We start from the raw sequence: 19268 nt of genomic DNA, 5'->3' as shown, positions 1-19268 counted from the left end.
GGCGGGGTTTATGTAAATTTTAGGGTTTGTGATGTCACCAACCCTGGAAGAAGCTGATTGTAGTCCCTACCAGCCGTTTATTGCAGTCCTTAAAAAGCAATTTCTGTAAAAGAAAATATCTCCCTTTGCATTGAACTTTGAGCCGTCGTAACTTTGCAGATGTTGTTTATGCTCAAACAGCAACATTACACACTAACTAAAGTTAAAAAAGTGAAATCATAATCAACCACCCCTTTAATAAATAGAACATTGCATAGTGTAAAAATACAAAATAGAATTGTATTTGGTCTCTCTTTTTTATGTAATGTTTACCAGGAAAATTTTGTTTAATACGGACATAAATTTACATTTGATTATATATATATATATATATATATATATATATATATATATATAAATAAATCGAGGCCTTTGCCTCCTCATTTTAAAACACCACCGCACACCACTGTGTTTAACTTGCTCTTTCCTTCAGATTTATGTTAAGAATGTTAATGCTCTTAAAATAAACACCTTCACTGATCTCTGCCCCCATGCAGAACCAACTATGTGTTTGGTCCAGATGATCTGCAGGACACCAAGCAAACAGACTGAAAGCAGCTGAACAAATGTCCTAGAACCTCCGGTTTGCATGTCAAAGCACGTTTTAAAACTATGCAGTGCTGCAGCGAAGGGTGAAGTGTGTTTAAAACCAGTCATTAAAAGAAAAATGGCCTGCAAGATGTAAGAGTGGAAAAAAAGTTTCTAACAATTAACTACAACTTGTGCCTCAAACTCCTAATTTACTGCTTATTAATAGTTAGTTTTTGTAGCATTTAAGTTTAGGTATTGTGTAGGATTAAGGGATTTAGAATAATGTCATGCAGAATAAGGCATTAATGTGTGCTTTATAAGTACTAATAAACAAGCAATATCCTAGTAATATGCAAGCTAATAGGCAACTAGTTAAAAGTGAGAATTGAACCCTAAAATAAAGTGTTACCAAAAGTAAAACTCTATTAAGTGGGTTACGCTGAAAATGGGTCATATGATAAAATCCTGATGGAGTCCCAAGACGAAAAGCTATCACACCCAGTGCTTGGCACCCATTCTGTATTCATGAAATTCTTTGGCGAGACATTTTATCCAGGTTCTGTCATGCTCCAACAAGATGATCACCCACGTGTGGTAAGTCTGATTCATGTTTTTTCTATCAACTTAATCTTGCACTGAAAGCTGAGATGGGGAAAAAAAAGATCAGGACCTAAAAATTCCCCCCACGCTAATAACCAGTATCAATCAAATGGTGTAGTCTCAACCATCATGGCACAATTGAATACGGTGTTTAATTGCAATGAGGTGGAAGAGACCACAGAGAATGAACTCAATTGTAATACTAATGAGAAGTGTGTTGAGAGGTGCACGTGTTTGTACCGCTCCCTGGAATGTTCTGGTGGGAGTGTAGATCCGCCTAACCTTCCAGGGCCTTGCTCATGAAAGAAAAAAAAAAAGCTCTTTTTGAATTTTAGGGCCATATCCTTACTCTCATTCCTCAGCTCATCCAGGTGGCTCAGGCTGCTGTCTGACTCAGTGGCTGGCTGGCAGAACTCAGCCTGACACTTCAGGCACTGTAGCCAAACTGTCTCTGGTCTCTCCTCATCCACCTGCCGCTTGTTTTCCTCCACGACTCTTGAGAGAACCTCTGCTAAAACCTGAGGAGTCACAATTCTGAACTCTTTAAAACCAGTCAAACGACAGGATAATGAAAGGTCAATTAGGTCAGTGTTTCCCAACCTTTTTTTTTTGACAATTAAAAAAATCTCACGGCACACCACTATGCACTAAAACAACAAAACTGCAAAGACATGCATAAGTCACTAGTGGCACAGTGGTTGGGAAACACTGAATTAGCTAACATCATGTAGCTTTAAATTTTAAATTACTTTGTAGTTATTTAAGGTTAAACTGAGTAACACAAAAAAATCTAAACATTACTGGGCAATTGTGCATAAGCACGCAAACTGTCTCTATTGCTCCAAACCATCTGACTGCCAGAACTGATGTTGCATCAGATATCATTCCCTCCAGTTTTTCACAATTCCACTATGGTGGAACGCAATTGCAAAAGCTTTTTTTTTTGCCAGTTCTTGCATAATTATCTATAATTAGCCAAGGCAAAATTGGTACTTTAACCACAAAATAATAGTAAAACACCAATTTAATTTATCCCAAGTTAACCTAATTACAGTAAATCTCAGTAACTGGCTGATTAAGTCTGACTGTCTAATAATGAACGCATCTCCTTACCTGTAATGCTTCCTGTGGCTTGTCATCCAACATTATATAACAACGTTTACGTCTCTCACGACTAATGTACCGGAAGTGGAGCTCTAAGGCTGGTTGAGTCCTCTCCACGTTCTGTAAGATTTAAACAGAGAGTGTGAAACTCCATAATGATATAGATCTTAAAGATCTTCATGAACAGAAGATATGTCATTTGACCTCCACTGTGCACGTGGCCTCAGAGGTCACGACATCTTGCAAACAGTCCAGCTCCACTCGTGTTTTAACACACCCCTGGTGCATGTCTACCTCCAGCAGGTGACCCTGCCGCACTCGTAGGAAGAGTGGTTCAGAGGCCCTTTTTCGATTCGTCTCCACATCCTCTGACAGCTGCCCCACCAGCATTGGCCTGCACAGGTCCACTGTTAAACAAAGAGCAGGAGTGAAAAAGAGCTCTGGACATAAACTACAGAGGTCCTTCAATGGTTGTTCTATTATTCAACCGGGACCATGATTTATATATATATATATATATATATATATATATATATATATATATATATATATATATATATATACATATATATGTGAGGAGTTTGGTTCCAAAACGCTATAACTCCATTTTGATTAATTTGAGTAAAAAGGTGTTTTCTTTACCAAGAAAGTGGCAAGATGAAAACCACTATTTTCTGTTACAAACTTTCACATAGCATCTTTTGGTTATAAAAACATTAAAAATTCAAATCTACATTTTGATTTCAAAAGGTTTATTATAAAAACGGATTATTTTTCCCCCAAAATGCAATAAATCCATCAATATCAAAGTTATTTTTCATATTGAAAATACACAACAAAGTAAGCTGATTCACATATATGACAGCCTCTGAACTTTGTCAATACTAATCAGGCATTTTACTAAAAATACATTCAGTCGTCGCTCCCAAAATGAATTCAACGAGTCATCTTGTTAATGTTATAAATTAATTATGTCTCCGTTTTTCATTACCGATTAAAGAGTATCTGGCACCACCGCACGGTTAAAATAAACACATTTACAGAGTACATTGGTATTAAAAACGGCTTTTAAAAACTGTCCATGATTCAGTTTTGGGGACCGTGACAGAAGTTTGATGCTGTCGTGGAACAATCAACAGCCGGCATTTTTCCTCCTCCCGACTCCAGTGCCTCATCTTCTTAATCTCCTCGCGTAAATGATTACATTTCGATGACTTGCGTTTCTTCCCCACCGTAGAAACCACCACAGCTTCATGAATGCTGACAAAATTATTAATTTTTCTGTTTTTGTTGATCACAAAGTACAAAGCAGATAAGGAAAACTAGGATGCCGGGTGTATTCAGAGCGCCGCCATAACTGTTTACAGTGCGTGGAATGGTGCGCTGTGATTGGTTGAGCGGATATATCGCGTTCTGCAGAGAAAGGAGACTGGCGTTTGTCACGTTTTGGAAAGAAAAGGAGAAAACATGACAGAATAACACAACGAAATCGCATTTTGCGCAAAATTAATAAATGACTTTTCAATACCGACCAGATACAATACTGATTTTGACGGAAACTCAATTTTTTTTTTTTTAAATTGCGTTTATCGTGTTTTGGAACCAAACTCTTCATATAAATATTTTATTTATTAAATATATATATACATATGCTGTGTGGGAAATTTCGTATGCAAACATCCGACTCATGCGCCTAGAAATCCGCGTCTCAAACAGCTCGTGAATACTGATCTGAGCTCTCTTTCACGTCTTCTTGCACTTGAACAGACATATTCAAACCAAATTAAGTCTAAATGCCTGTCTTGGCAAGTATCCTTGTAAACTTAACATAATAAGTGTCTTAACTGAACGTAAACAGTTGAGAAATAAAATGCATGTGTATCAGTATACTGGATCCGTGATCAGCTCTTAAAGTGACAGCAGCCTAATATTCTGCTGTCTGTGTTTTTTTATATTAATCAAACAACAAAAGACAAAAAACAATCACTCACGGCTCTTGACTGAATATCTTTTGTAACTTTAATAAGGATTAATCTATGTTTCGTGGCTGGTAAAAAAATATTTATTTTAATTTTTTTAAGTCACCAGCCATTGGCAGGTGTGGCAAAAAGTTAGTTTTAGGCCCTGTATATATATAATGTATCAGGATTTGTTTTAGGTGAGTACAAGAACCAATACTTTTGGTTTTGGCATTTGAGAGTATAAATACACAAACCAATATTCACAGTAATAAAGCAGCTCCAAACTTTTGTTCTACTGAAGTATTTGTTCCACTGCTGGTGTTTCTTTGTATGGTATCAGTGTTGGAGAAGTTACTTTTAAAGTGTAGCTTTCCAACCTACAAATTTATCATAATTTGAAGTAGTTAAACAACAGTCAATCTACTGAAATAGTAGTTAACTAGCTACACAACATGCTACAAACAAAAATAGCCAACTACAAGTTACTTAAAGGGGACAGTATGTTTGTATACACTACTGTTCAAAAGTTTTGGGTCAATAAGTTGTTGTTTTTTAACGAAAGTAAAGCTTTTGTTCAGCCAGGATGCATTAAACATGTTATAAAAGATTTCCCATTCAAATAAATGCTGTTCTTTTGAACTTCAAATAATCCTAATTTATTACAGTTTCCAAAAATCATATTATTTAATTTTTGATATTAATAAGCAATGCAACTTAAGCACCAAATCAGCATTTTTGAATGATTTCTGAAGGATCATGTGACGACTGGAGTCACCTGACGACTCAACACACTGAAGATTGGAGTAATGGCTGCTGAAGATTCAGCTTTACTATCACAGGAATAAATGATATTGTAAAATATATTACAATAGAAAACAGTTATTTAAAATTGCAATAATATTTAACAATTTTAATGTTTTTACTGTATTTTTTTTTTTTTTTTATCTTGATGAGATTTTCTTTCAAAAACATTAAATATCTTACTGACCCCAAACTGTCAAACAGAAGCGTGAATGAATGAATGAATGAATGAATGAATGAATGAAACAAAACTATCCAATGACATACTTTAAATAGAAAAGCTAGACTACTGCTGAACTACTGTTACGCTAGTGAAAATTGATATTGTGTGTTACAATCACAGTATAAATATAAGCACATAATCACAGTATCTGGTCAGTATAGTTATCACTATCAATATATCTCTAGAAAAGAACAGACAGACCTCCTCTATCGTCGTCATCTTCCTCTGGTGGTGGTTGTGGGTCTGGTTGTGGGCAGGCCTCAGTTGGAGCCTGAGTGTTTCCTAGACTTGTCTCAAGAGTAGATTCAGTGTTCGGGAGGCTTTGGCCTGTCCACTGCAGGGTGGACTCTGTCTCAGGCAGCACGTCTGTGCTCTCCATCTCTTCTTTGTCCTCTTCCTCCTTCAGTTCAGAGGACAGCAGTGGAGGGGGGAGCAACTCCAGATTGGCTGGAGGGGTGTTTGTTTTAAGCAGGGGAGATGGAGGTGTACAGCAACCATTGACGTTCACTTTAATGGTTACACTTTCCACTCCTGGGAAAGCTGGGTTGACTGGAGTATCGTCAAGATGATGCTGGTAGCGTAGCCAGTCCTCCCCTAACTGCTCTCGAAAACTGTCCATTCTCTCAATGTCCTCCTTATGGGGGAGGATGGTATCTGAAGAGAACCAAACATTTCACATGAGAAAGACACTAGTATTACATATGCTTGATCACTGAAAAGACGGTGAAGCTCTGTGAAGAGTTAATGTTTGTCAAGTGATCTGTTCATCACCTTCTAAAGCAGACTGCACTCTGATCTCATGGTCTGTGTCACTGGGCTCTGAGATACTGGCTCTCCTCACCTTCACCTTGTTCTGAAAATGGCAAGAAGTTGCGCTTTGCATCATATATCAGATATTATCTGATTAAAATTGTACTGGCAGCTTCATGAGATATCATGTTCATTTTTCCTGCTCATTTTAAAATCAAAAACACTGGGGAGATTTTAGACAAGGACTTACTTTGTGTCTCCTCTTTCGAACTCGGGTCACTCCTGATGTGCTTAAAGTCACACTGTCGGTCATGTCCCCACCTCCACTGGACACTTCCTGCCCTCCTTGGTCAGGTGCCATAGAAACTTGAGAAGGGTGACCAGCCAGTTGTCCGTGTTTAGGTAAGTTCTGTGTGTTTAAAAAAAAAATCATGTCACAAGAGCCATAGAATAAAAACAAGATTGTTGGTCTAAGAAAATACTATAGAATACATTTTAAAAGACAACTATTTGTGTAATTTTGTTATATTCTAGTAATAAATATCAGCATTAAAATTAAATCTCAAAATTTTAAATAAAGTTTTTAAAAACTGGTGGGGGCTGGTAGGTTAGTATGGAAGCTTGTTTCTGCCACTAAATAAAAAAATAAAAAATGTATAACTCGCATTTCTGACTTTATAACTCAAAATACTGACTTAATATCTCACATTTCTGACTTTATATCTCACATTTCTGACTTTATATCACGCAATTCCCACTTTAGAACTCAAAATACTGACTTAATATCTCGTAATTCTGACTTTATATCACGCAATTCTGACTTTATATCACGCAATTCTGACTTTATAACTCGCAATTCTGACTTTATATCTCGCAATTCTGACTTTATATCTCGCAATTCCCACTTTAGAACTCAAAATACTGACTTAATATCTCGCAATTCTGACTTTATAACTCACAATTCTGACTTTATATCACGCAATTCTCACTTTATATCTCGCAATTCTGACTTTATATCACGCAATTCTCACTTTATATCTCGCAATTCCTTTTTTTATATCATGATAAACGAAATTATTGTCTCCAAAAAGAGAGAACCAATTCTGAACAGCCTGAAACAAGTCGTCAGTAATTTCAGCCTCACTTCCTGCATGAACCTACGTAGGTTTGTAACAAATTTGCATAATGCCCGTTTGTGGTCTTTATTGGCTGAACAGCATCTCCTTTGCCCCGCCCTCAAACACTGTTCTTGTATCTGAGACTGGAAGAGTTTGGTTTGTGTTGTTCACGTGGAGAAGATGCTGTTTTCTGCTGCCAAAGCAAATCCACTTTGCATGCATTTCCAAAGGATGAGGATTCGCGCTTGAAAGGACACAATAACACTATCATTACTGTTCGTATCACTGAGTATACAAGTGCTGAGGAAGAGCTGAAATTCAGATACACTGATGGACATTTTGTTTCCAATATGCGCTGTAAGCGGCAGACCAATCACAACACACTGGGCCATCTGACCAATCACAGCAAAGGAGGTTCTCAGAAAAGGTGTGTTTAGAGAGTGAATCCTTAAACCGTTTCAGACACTGTGAGAAAAGAGGTGATACTGTATTATGAGAAAATTATTACTATTATTTTTTTTTTTTTATCTTAGATGCATGTAAACCTATCCAAAACGAAATGAGGAACCTTTAAAACAGCATAATACGATTTTGCCCTTTATTGTGAAAAATAAATAAATAAATAAATAAATAAATAAATAGATAGATAGATAGATAGATAGATAGATAAAAGAAATTCATTATACTGTATGAACACTGGGTGTCGCTATCATATCTTTGGCCTGTATCAGTGTTAAGAAGGTGCTGGGGGGAAAAAGGAAATCAATTTAACAGAAATGATCTTGAATTTTACAATTGTCAACATTCCTGAAAATATAAACAATAAAATAAACCTCACTGACTGCAGAATTTTACCAATGTTTTGACTTGACAGCAATTGTGTGTGCCTACTTCTTTCATGCCTGTATGCATTTCTTGGAATTAAACATCGAATGTCATTGTGATTGTTGGGCCATGCCTGCAGCCATTTAAAGTTCACAAACTCCATTTGATCAGAGGAAGTAAACCCACTATTCTACTGTAAATTAAAAGCAGATTTGCCTCCCACAGTTCACATGAGAAACAAAGAGGGTGGAATGACCTGAGATGGCACATGAAGTGAGATTTGATACCCACCAGCAGATCAGACTGGGACAGAGGGGTGCCATCCAGCTGGAGCTGAAACACAAGCAGACATTAAAATGTCAGCGCACAACTCTGAAACATCTGCAGAACAGCAAGAAAGATCTCCAAGAAAACATCTCACTGTTACTGTTACGAACTACATCAGAAAAAAAGGGGAAACTGGCACCTCCCTGTGGTTGCTATGGTAAACATGAATACAATCGATGCTGTATATTTAATTCATTCAAAACTAAATACTGCTTTTTGGATGCCACACTGTACAAACTCCTACTGTATATACAGTTTTAAGAAAATGAGCAATTAAAATAATGACTTTGAATATGTTCACTGTTTATTGTGGACTCACTTTGAAAGCAGCTCGCGGTGAGAGGTGGTAGACAGTCGATGCCCTGTGTGTCTTCTGGAAATACAAAGGGTTTCCTTCCAAAGTCAACTGAAAAGACAAAAGAATCAGAGATACATCACATGATTCAGAGGGAAATATTCATATTGAGATTCTTACATCCAGTTGGCTGAACTGGAAACCTGATATTCAAACATCTCTGGGACTTGTTAAAATCATAAAGATCCTCAACATACTTTTTTTTTTGAGACTAAAATTTGGGATTGAGGTAAAACAATTAAGGATAACTGAAAAAGTGAGACATTTTCCATTTCAAAATTTCTTTTCCAGACTCAATTTTTTACAAACCTCTCAGTAGATTTTCAGACCATATTTAACATAAACGGTTCATACAGCATTATTTTCAGCTTTATATTTGGCATATAGTAGTCATCTATAAATATTTTTATTTTATTTATTTATTTATTTTTTCATTGATTTTCTCAAAGTGACAACATACAGAGCCCCTAAAATGAAATAAATAAAAAATATACAGACTTTTGCATGCACACGAGAAACTTTTTCGTGTCTTTGAAAATCTATTCACATGCGCACAGGAATTTTTTTGATTGCTTACGCATTACAATGTCTATCATGGATGCACATAAATTAATAGAGATCTATTTGCTCAAAATGTGGTTTTCCTTAGGGTAGTCCCTCTAATTTCAAGGCCTAATGTCCAACTGAACGCATCCTCTGTGGTGACGGAGAAACCATGACACGAAATGGTCTGATGGCACAATACGGCTGTATGCATTGTCCTATTTGCCAAGTTCAAGGGTCTATAATAAAAGACTGGGACTATGAAAAAAGTGTTCACAATTTGCCTTTCATTAGGGCAGTAAGTCATATTTCAAGGCCTTAGGTCTGCTTTAACGCATACTCTGTGGTGGCCAAGAAACCACACCGCGAAATGGGCTGATGGTGCAATACGGCTGTGTGATTGTCCTATATGTTAAGTTTAATGGTTTGTCGTGCGCACACGAAAGTCTGTATATTTTTTTTTATTTTTGCATCGGTCCTTTTAGAGGCTCTGTAATACAGCACTAAGAATATTGTGAGAGAATCCCAAAACGCTTCTAACCTGAATTTTTGCATAATGAAAAAGTGCACCTTAAATTCATTGTCATGTTTGACAATCACTACAGAATCACTAAACAGCTGCCATGAAAACACACTTCTTGTATGATAAATTTATTTTCATTATATTCTTAATTTTCTATTATAGAAAACTAAATAGGGGCAATAGTCTGGAAATGCTAATATTTTTCCATACACTTTCTTTTTTCAGACCTGGAAATTACTTTTCCAAACTGCGTAGAAACCCTGGAGTTTAAGCTAAGCATTACTAGGGGGGCCAAACTTACTGTATTGAGATTATGAAGGAGGGACAGAGGTGCCAGCTGGGAATGCTCCATAAGAAGGTTGTAAGCCAGGTCAAGACACTGAAGAGACGACAACTGCTCCACCCCTGCAGTTAGGACAATTCATTTTACATTAAATTAGATTAACCTTTATTTTAGTAAATTAATCAACTGTTCAAAAAACACACATATGATAGCATTACATATATAGAATCTTTGCAATCAAGAGCTCTGACAAATCTGCATTGAACAGAATATTAACTACAATTAAAAAAAATATATATTCAATAAAGATTAAGTTGTCAAATCAGGCTGGCACACAGATAACATTCTCTTCCTTTTTTGTGTTTTTTTTTTCTGGTCATTTCTTTCAAAATGTTCTCAAATTTTCGAATAGCCAATATGTGTCAACTGAAAAACTCAAAATATTTTCTTATTTATTTTGTTTTATTAACGTCATTCCATGTCCATGGCGAGAGCCCGGTTTAGTTATTCAAAAATAAAACTAAATAAGATGTTTAAGATTAATTTTCTCTAAAAACCTTAAAGGGTTAGTTCACCCCAAAACAAAAATTCTGTCATTATTTACTCACCCTCATGTCGTTCCACACCCGTAAGACTTCCGTTTATCATCGGAACACATATGAAGATATTTTTGATGAAATCGGAGTGATTTCTGTCCCTCCATAGACTCCCTTTGCAACGACCACTTTGACGCTTCAAAAAGTTCATAAAGAGATCGTAAAACTAATCCATATTAATTGAGCGATTTAGTCCAAATTTTCTGAAGAGGCACAATCGCTTTTTCATCATTCATGTTCGGTTGAGCTTGTGTTTATGTTCGCTGATCAATGTTTATATGTGAATAAAAGCCTAAATTCATCATCATAAAAAAGCGATCGATATTGTTATTATTATTACTATTATTATAAAATACGTATATTTAAAAAACTTTTTTTTTGTGTGTGTGTGTGTGTGTGTGTGTATATATATATATATATATATATATATATATATATATATAAAAATAATGTTCTAATTTGTAGAATGTTACTTAGACTGAAGCTTTCCACACTCTATATTGCATGATAATGTGTGTTACAGAGTACTGTTAAGATTGATGAGCATTATTACTCAAGAAAATTTAACTTATGCCATAAAAAAAAAAAAAAAAAAATTAAAATAAAGTAAAAAGCGATCGAGTCTCTTCAGAAAATTTGGACTAAACCCCTCAATTCATATGGATTAGTTTTACGATCTCTTTATGAACTTTTTGAAGCAGTCTATGGAGGGACAGAAAGCTCTCAGATTTCATCAAAAATATCTTAATTTGTGTTCCAAAGATGAATGAAAGTCTTACGGGTTTGGAACAACATGAGGGTGAGTAAATAATGACAGGATTTTCATTTTAAGACTATATTTGGATTTCAAAATAATTTCAACAGCTTAAAGGGATAGTTCACTCAAAAATGAAAATTCTGTCATCATTTACTCACCCTCAAGTTGTTACAAACCCGTATGAATTTCTTTGTTATGTTCAACACAAAGGAATATATTTTGAAGAAAGTTTGTAACCAGGCTGCTTTGGGGCACCATTGACTTCCATAGTAGGAAAAATAAATACTATGGAAGTCAATGGTGCCCCAAAACTGTTCAGTTTCCCACATTCTTCAAAATATCTTCCTTTGTATTCAACAGAACAAAGAAATTTATACAGGTTTGGAACAACTTGAGGGGGAGCAAATGATGACAGAATTTTCATTTTTGGGTGAAGTATACCTTTAAGATCTGATAGAAACTGCATCTAGAACAATCAATAAAGAAACAAACAAACAAACAAACAAGAAGAAGAAGAAGAAATGTTCTGTAAAAGAACCAACATGGTGGATAAAAGGATAGAAAGATGCATTTTTCAATGTACTTTCCACTGATGCAAATACAATCATGGAAATGAGCAGAAAACTCACCATTGATAGTTTCCATCTCGTTGTTTCTAAGGATCAAGGTGGTGAGTTTGGTTCGGGCGCTCAGGCCCAGCGCTGGTGCTCTCTGGAGGTTATTATAAGCTAAATTCAGATGCTCCAGTTCAGTAAGAGGCTTGATGGAGACAGAAAAGGTATGAATAAATTCACAATATCCTAACTTTTAACATTCTAACAATTCTAGCCCCCTTTAACGTTTTTTTCCCATGCATTCACAGATTTTCACCCAAAATCTGAGCAAGAAATGTGGAGAAAAAAAAAAAAAAAACAGTAAACAAGAGAAACCTACCTTTAAAAATTCAGCACAATCGTGGAGTTTGTTGTGGCTCAAGTCAAGCCACTTCAGGACGTTTAGCAGACTCTAAATGATTTAGAAAAAATGTTACATGCAGATTACAATATCAGTAACTCTAAACTCTACAGAAAACCGGAGACTCTTACCAGTGACTCGTCGAGACGTGAGATGGAATTGTAACTGAAATTAAGGGTATGAAGCTCTAACCAGGGTAAAGCTGAGCTGAGATCTCCTCCACATAGAGAGAGAAGCTCCTGTTAAACACACACACACACACACACGATTACTTTCTGTATATGAACATGGTTCAGCTTATGGTCACTGTGTCAATTGTGCAAAAATGACCTCTAGAGAACTGACGCCTTTGGAGCAAGTGAAGACTTCCAGCTGAGAATACACTCCTCTGAGACCCTCCAGACAATGAGGAGGAATACGCTTGAGCTGAACAGGAAGACAATCAAACAAAAAAAAGAACATTTAGGATAATAGAGCAGAATAATGCAACAAACGTAACTGAATTCATTTGGTTAGATTGTTTTGAAATACCTCTAAGTATTTGAGAGACTTGAAAGGGAAGATTTTCACAGCATACTGTAGTTTCACACCAGGTGGATTAACAAGCTGTTTCACAGACACACATGATCAGATCATTGCAGCGACAGCTCATTCTACTGGACTGGAGAAGCCACTTAAGACATCTTAACAAAAAAAATAACAAATACACTACTAATAATAACAATTCCTCTGGAGTAAAATTTCCTCCGACTATCAGCTTCACTCTTAACAAGTTTGTAATTCCACAGACACTCATATCCTCATCTGAACCTTCAGTACCTTGAGTGATACGGTCTTCTGCAGCATGTCGAAGAGGAACTGGACTTCCAGCAGGGAGGCAGTGTCTGCTGGGTGGGACGGCAGGGCCAGAAAACCATGCTGATGTGTGCGTGAGAGAAGGTGCCGCTCGAAGAGTTGTGTCAGGTGCTGTAAACATCCCACTTGCAGAGTGAAAGTACTGGAACCATCCAGAACGGAGTCACCTTTACAGAGAGCAACAAGAACTTTATTGTTATTGTTAAACTAACAAGCAGCATTAAAGGGAAAGCCTGAGATGCCGAGCTCCCTCAAACGAATGCAAAAGTGCTCTCAGATTTCACAGATTCTATCTCAGTCAACATGTAAACATGATCATATGCACTGATTATTCTGCACGGTTTTGCGTATCGGTCCTGCAAATCTGCAGTTGTAAACTAGGAGTATATTGCTCTGTCTCCACATCTTCAACATAAAGAGAATAACATTTGATTCTTAACTCACAAACAATCCAAATCTGTGACTGTGCACGACTATGTGTAATTTATTTAGTTTTTACAAAATTATATATATATATATATATACACACACACACACATTGCCGTTCAAAAGTTTTTAAAAAGATGTCTCTTATGCTCACCAAGGCTTCATTTGTTTGATTAAAAAAAAAAAAAAAAAAAAAAAAAAAACAGTACTATTGTGAAATATTACTACAATTTAAAATAACAGTTTTTTATTTGAATATATTTTAAAGTGTAATTTATTCCTGTGATCAAAGATGAATTTTCAGCATCATTACTCCAGTCTTCAGTGTCACATGATCCTTCAGAAATCATTCTGATATGATGATTTGCTGCTCAAGAAACATTTATGATTATTATCAATGTTGAAAACATTTTTTTTTCAGGATTCTTTGATGAATATAAAGTTCAAAAGAACAGCATTTATTTGAAATAGAATCTTTTGTAAGATTATAAATGTCTTTACTGTCACTTTTGATCAATTTAATGCATCCTTGCTAAATAAAAGTTTTAATTGCTTCAATTTCTTTAAAATAAATAAACTCTTACTGACCCCTAAACTTTTGAACGGTAGTGTATAATGTTACAAAAGATTCTATTTCAGATAAATGCTGTTTTTTTAAACTTTCTATTCTCTAAAGAATCCTGAAAAAACAAGAAAACAACAACAACAACAACAAAAAAACATAATTGATAATAATAATAAATGTTTCTAAAGCATCAAATCATCATATTAGAATGATTTCTGAAGGATCATGTGACACTGAAGACTGATCACATGATCCTTCAGAAATCATTCTAATATGCTGATTTATTATCAATGTTGGAAACAGTTGTGCTGCTTAATATTATTTTATAACCTGTGATACTTTTTCAGGATTCTTTGATGAATAAAAAGTTTAAAAAAAATATCAGCATTTATTTAAAATAGAAATCTTTTGTAACAATATACACTACCGTTCAAAAGGTTTTTTTGAAAGAAATTAATACTTTTATTCAGCACGGATGTGTTAAACTGATAAAAAGTGATAGTAAAGATTTATATTGTTAGAAAAGATTTATATTTTGAATAAATGCTGTTCTTTTTAACCTTTTATTCATCAGTGAATCCTGAAAAAAGTATCACAGGTTCCAAAAAAATATTAAGCAGCACAACTGTTTTCAACATTGATAATAACTGAGTATCAAATCATCATATTAGAATGATTTCTGAAGGATCATGTGACACTGAAGACTGGAGTAATGATGCTGAAAATTCAGCTTTGCATCACAGAAATAAATTATATTTTAAAGTATATTAAAATAGAAAACTATAATTTTAAATTGTAATAATGTTTCACAATATTATTGTTTTTTCTGTATTTATTATGAAATAAATGCAGCCTTAATGAGCATAAGAGACTTCGTTCAAAAACATTAAAAATAGTAATGTTTCCAAACTTTTGACCGGTAGTGAATATATATATATCTATATATCTATATGTATATATATATATATGCATATATAGATATATAGATATATATATATAGATAGATAGATAGATAGATAGATAGATAGATATACACTGTCACAGACTATTTTTTATTCACTACACCACTCTATTAACTGCACCCTCATCATTTTTTTTTTTTTTTTCTCTGGAACTGGTCCTGGTGAAACTGCAAAAACAAACAATAATAAAATTGAAATACTGATTCTATACCATTATTTCGCAGCAATGTGGCAAGTCTGTGTACAACCGTTGACTGACCGGCCTGAGTGGATGTCATCCTAAAAAGAGTAAAACATATTAACAGAAATAACCCAAATCATTACAAGCAAATAGGGAATTATTCTAATCTGAATATTCATAGTTTCTACAGAGACAGGATATTAATTTGGGTAATACAAGAATTTTGACTCTTGTAAAATCATGTAGCTGAAAAAAGGGTTGAATTTCACAACTAAACATTCCTCACACCAGTGAACTGATAATACATGTGTCATCTCTGATAACTGAACTGTCAGAAAGCAAATCAAATTATTATTAATATCAAATATATGATCACAAAAAGATCAGGTAGACATTCTCTATATGTTTAAAGCTAAATAATAGCACATTTTCGATCACAATAAACAAAAACACCGACACTGTTGTAACCTTGTAAACCGAAAACAAAACAGGCAGCTCTTCCTGAAACACCAACAATAATGTTGAGTCAGTATCTGTTCTGCTGAAATGCGCTAAACATACCTTATGTTTCAACAAATCCGTGACCCGTAGCCACAAATAACGTTATACCCGTTTTTGAAGCGGCATTATGATTCATGGCATTACTTCAGTTCAATTCCCTTTCACGTTTGTTGACATCCTGAGGCTAATCGTCATATGATCTTGTTTCTTAATGGTACGGCGGCCCGGAGTAGCCAAACAAGGGAATATTTAACTAAGCGCGCCCTCCTGCGTTTATTTTCACACGCATTAAAATACAAACAGCAAGAACTTGTAATTTGAAGAGAAGCTTTTTTAATTGCCTGGGAATGTTAAATCAATTATGCCTTAAGACTTAAAATGTGAGAAAAAAAATACTTCTTTATTAATGAAAAGTCCTGTTTATGTACACAATAATCATCAGAATATCCCTTTTATTTGTCTCTGTAAATGTCTATATTTTTAATTCTTGCTCACACTCATTTTAAATGGAGTTTAGTCAATAAATTAGTTGTACTATTTCAAAATGGAAGTGCATCTTGTTCTCCCTCGCTGCTGACGTCACAGTCAAAACTCATATTATCAGCACTATCTTGACATGTCTATCTTTACAATGGCTTAAAGTGCAAAACGGCTACCAACCTGATTGTGTAACTGTCTGTTGTTTTTATGGTAGACATGTAATGTGCAAATATGTTTGTTCTCTTCTTGCCTTATGTTGACATTAACTAAACAACCATTTTGCTTTTCTTGGAAATCAAACACTAAACCTCGGGAAACAATATTCCAAAGTACGCATTGATTACTTACAGAATCCAACAAGCAATTTAACATACATTTGAATATTCTCATAATGCAGTCACACATATTCAAAAGAAGCTTCATTAAGATCATATTAATTCTCATGACAGTGTTATTCTGTGTTAGCCACGGGAATCCAGGCATAACATGATCCATATATGTGACCTTAAATTGAAATATATGTGACCTTAAAAAATTGACTTTTTTTTTGCAAAAAATGTTCCAGATCCACTTTCTCAAAATGTTCCCACTATACACAATATTTTTAAAACTGATCAAAATAAAATATAGATGTTTTTGCACTGAATCTGATTAAATCTCTAATATAAAAGTACCCTACTGAATCTATGTGCACTGTACACTCTTGGGTTAAAAACAGGCCAAGTTGTGTTGACAAACCCAGAGTTGTGTTGTTTTAACCCAGCGTTTGGATTAAATGTTTACCCAAAGAGCTGGGCAGTTTTATTTAACCCAACTATTGTTTAAAAATGACTATATGTCTGGCTTAAAATGAACCCAAAACAGGTTGGAAATTAAAAATCAGACACATAATTACTAGAGGCAACAATAATGATCAAAAGGTGAACAATTTAATAAATGTTTAATTATTATGCTTATTAATAAATATTAATTTTCAACATATTTTGGGTTCAGTTTAAGCAAGCAATACAGCAACTTTTAAACAATAGTTGGGTTAAAACTACAGGTTGGGCAAACATTTAACCCAACCACTGGGTTAAAGCAACCCAGTTGCTGGGTTTGTCCATTTTTAACCCAACTTGGGTTGTTTTTAACCCAGCATTTTTAAACAATAGTTGAGTTAAATAAAACTATCCATCAGGTCGGGCAAACATTTAACCCAACTGCTGGGTTAAAACAACCCAATCACTGGGTTTGTCCATTTTCAACCCAACTTGGGTTGTTTTTAACCCAGCCTCTTTTAGAGTGTATCTTAGTAAAGTCAAACGGTTCTCTTTTTCCACGGTGGAGTATGCAGAGGTTCCTCGGGGCATTGGTGTAATTATCTCACTTGTTTACTCAGAAATGTCCTTGATGGAGAACTGCACTTAACCAACTGGAGATACTGTGGCTTATAGCCCTCAAAATCTGTAGAAAGACACTATGAGCCTGTGGGTCCAGTCTCCAGCTGGTTCTTTTTTTTTTTTTTTTTTTTTTTAAATGACACATGAGGTTCTGCATAAACACTCCTGCTTTATCACAACACCCACAAGACCTGGCATATCAAAAGTCCCCTTTCTCCATCAAAATTTCCAAGGCAAAAAACGAAGCCTGGCAACCACAAATACATAAAAAAAAAAAAAAAATGGCATGAAATCAGAGGGCACCCACAAAGAAAAATAATCCTCATTTATATCTCTTGGACAGCCACTGTAGCTATAGGTCTCACATGGAGCAGCTATTTCTGTACCCTTAAATAAACAACGATTAGTCTCAGAGGGGAACAGAGTGTGGGCTTTGCTCTGGACGAGTTAATGGTTGTTTGGTTGGTAAGCATGATACCTCGACTCCTGGCCCCTGTAATCAATAGGCAACTGAGAGATTACAACAACATTCAGCTTTTAGGCTAGTCCTATGAGTACAAGAAGGTACAGCACTGACATTTACTTACTGTACAATGCCGGTGGATTTTAAAAGGGTTTTTGATTTTGATTTCACTTTTTTAACTTTAGTTAATGTGTAATGTTGTTGTTTGAGCATCTGCAAAGTTATGACACTCCAAGTTCAATGCTAAGGGAGATATTTTCTTTTACAGAAATCGCTTTTTAAATGGTTGGTAGGGACTACAACGAGCTTCTTTCCGTGTTAGTGACATCACAAACCCTAAAATTTACATAAACCCCGCCCCCAGAACACACAACAAAGGGGGTGAGGCCATGTTGGGCTGCTTTAGAGAAGAGGAAGAGTTGTTGTAGTAGAGTGTTGTTGACATGTCGTCATTTTACGCCGGACTGCTTCACAAACGAGGGTCAATTCAACACTGGATTTGCACAAAAGATTAACATGACGACACATGCTAGTCGATGAATCAACTCCACAGCAACTACATAAATTTATCCACTAACCATTCAGAAACGTCTAAAAGTTGTAACTTCTTCCTGAGTCTCTCCATCAGTGTCGACTCCGGTTTGAACAATGTAAGGCTGAACACCGTTCATCATTTTTGTCTGCGTGAGATTCTCCAGCTTTGTTGTTGTTGAGCGACCGAAGCGCGAGCTGTTAAAGCTCCGCCCTATTTTGGAAAGGGGGCCGGGAGCAGCAGCTCATTTGCATTTAAAGGGACACACACAAAAACACTGTGTTTTTGCTCACACCCAAATAGAAGCAAATTTGACAAGCTATAATAAATGATCTGTGGGGGATTTTGAGCTGAAACTTCACAGACACATTCTGGGGTCTTATATTACATCTTATGAAAGGGGCATAATAACTCCCCTTTCATTTGTGCAGAGGCTCTAGTCATGACTACAACAACATAGATTAGTTTGCGTATTAGTTTATTCCCCATAAATGTGCAGCTGAGCCATACTTACTGCAAACTACAGACCGAACAGACAGTGAGGGACACTTTACTGACCACCACCTCTCTCCACTTGAGACTGAAAGATTATAAATTAATCATTATCTTTAAAATTTAATCATTCCATCAT

The 19268-nt window shown here is 35.4% G+C and overlaps 1 protein-coding gene across 2 annotated transcripts in view; it reads right to left on the bottom strand.

The window, feature by feature from the left end:
• The window catches only part of stk11ip (serine/threonine kinase 11 interacting protein), a 36015-nt gene extending 19999 nt beyond the window's left edge, over positions 1-16016 (bottom strand). For both annotated transcript variants that reach the window (XR_007930517.1, XM_051896073.1), the window contains exons 1-17: positions 15841-16016; positions 15310-15377; positions 13110-13312; positions 12822-12896; positions 12621-12716; positions 12422-12529; positions 12270-12341; positions 11966-12095; positions 10002-10105; positions 8599-8685; positions 8244-8285; positions 6260-6418; positions 6031-6112; positions 5461-5913; positions 2479-2681; positions 2284-2394; positions 1520-1688 (exon numbers count right to left, since the gene is read on the bottom strand). Coding sequence is in view for 1 of the 2 variants with exons in the window: in XM_051896073.1 (XP_051752033.1) it covers positions 1520-1688; positions 2284-2394; positions 2479-2681; positions 5461-5913; positions 6031-6112; positions 6260-6418; positions 8244-8285; positions 8599-8685; positions 10002-10105; positions 11966-12095; positions 12270-12341; positions 12422-12529; positions 12621-12716; positions 12822-12896; positions 13110-13312; positions 15310-15376 (2161 nt within the window). In the remaining variant the exon portion in view is untranslated. The remainder of the gene's footprint in view (positions 1-1519; positions 1689-2283; positions 2395-2478; positions 2682-5460; positions 5914-6030; positions 6113-6259; positions 6419-8243; positions 8286-8598; positions 8686-10001; positions 10106-11965; positions 12096-12269; positions 12342-12421; positions 12530-12620; positions 12717-12821; positions 12897-13109; positions 13313-15309; positions 15378-15840) is intronic.
• Between the last annotated feature and the right edge of the window lie 3252 nt (positions 16017-19268).

Source organism: Ctenopharyngodon idella, chromosome 6 (assembly GCF_019924925.1).
Source record: "Ctenopharyngodon idella isolate HZGC_01 chromosome 6, HZGC01, whole genome shotgun sequence".
NCBI classification, from domain to species: domain Eukaryota; kingdom Metazoa; phylum Chordata; class Actinopteri; order Cypriniformes; family Xenocyprididae; genus Ctenopharyngodon; species Ctenopharyngodon idella.
Note: the sequence above shows the minus strand (reverse complement) of the source record. Positions and strands in the feature narration are given on the sequence as shown.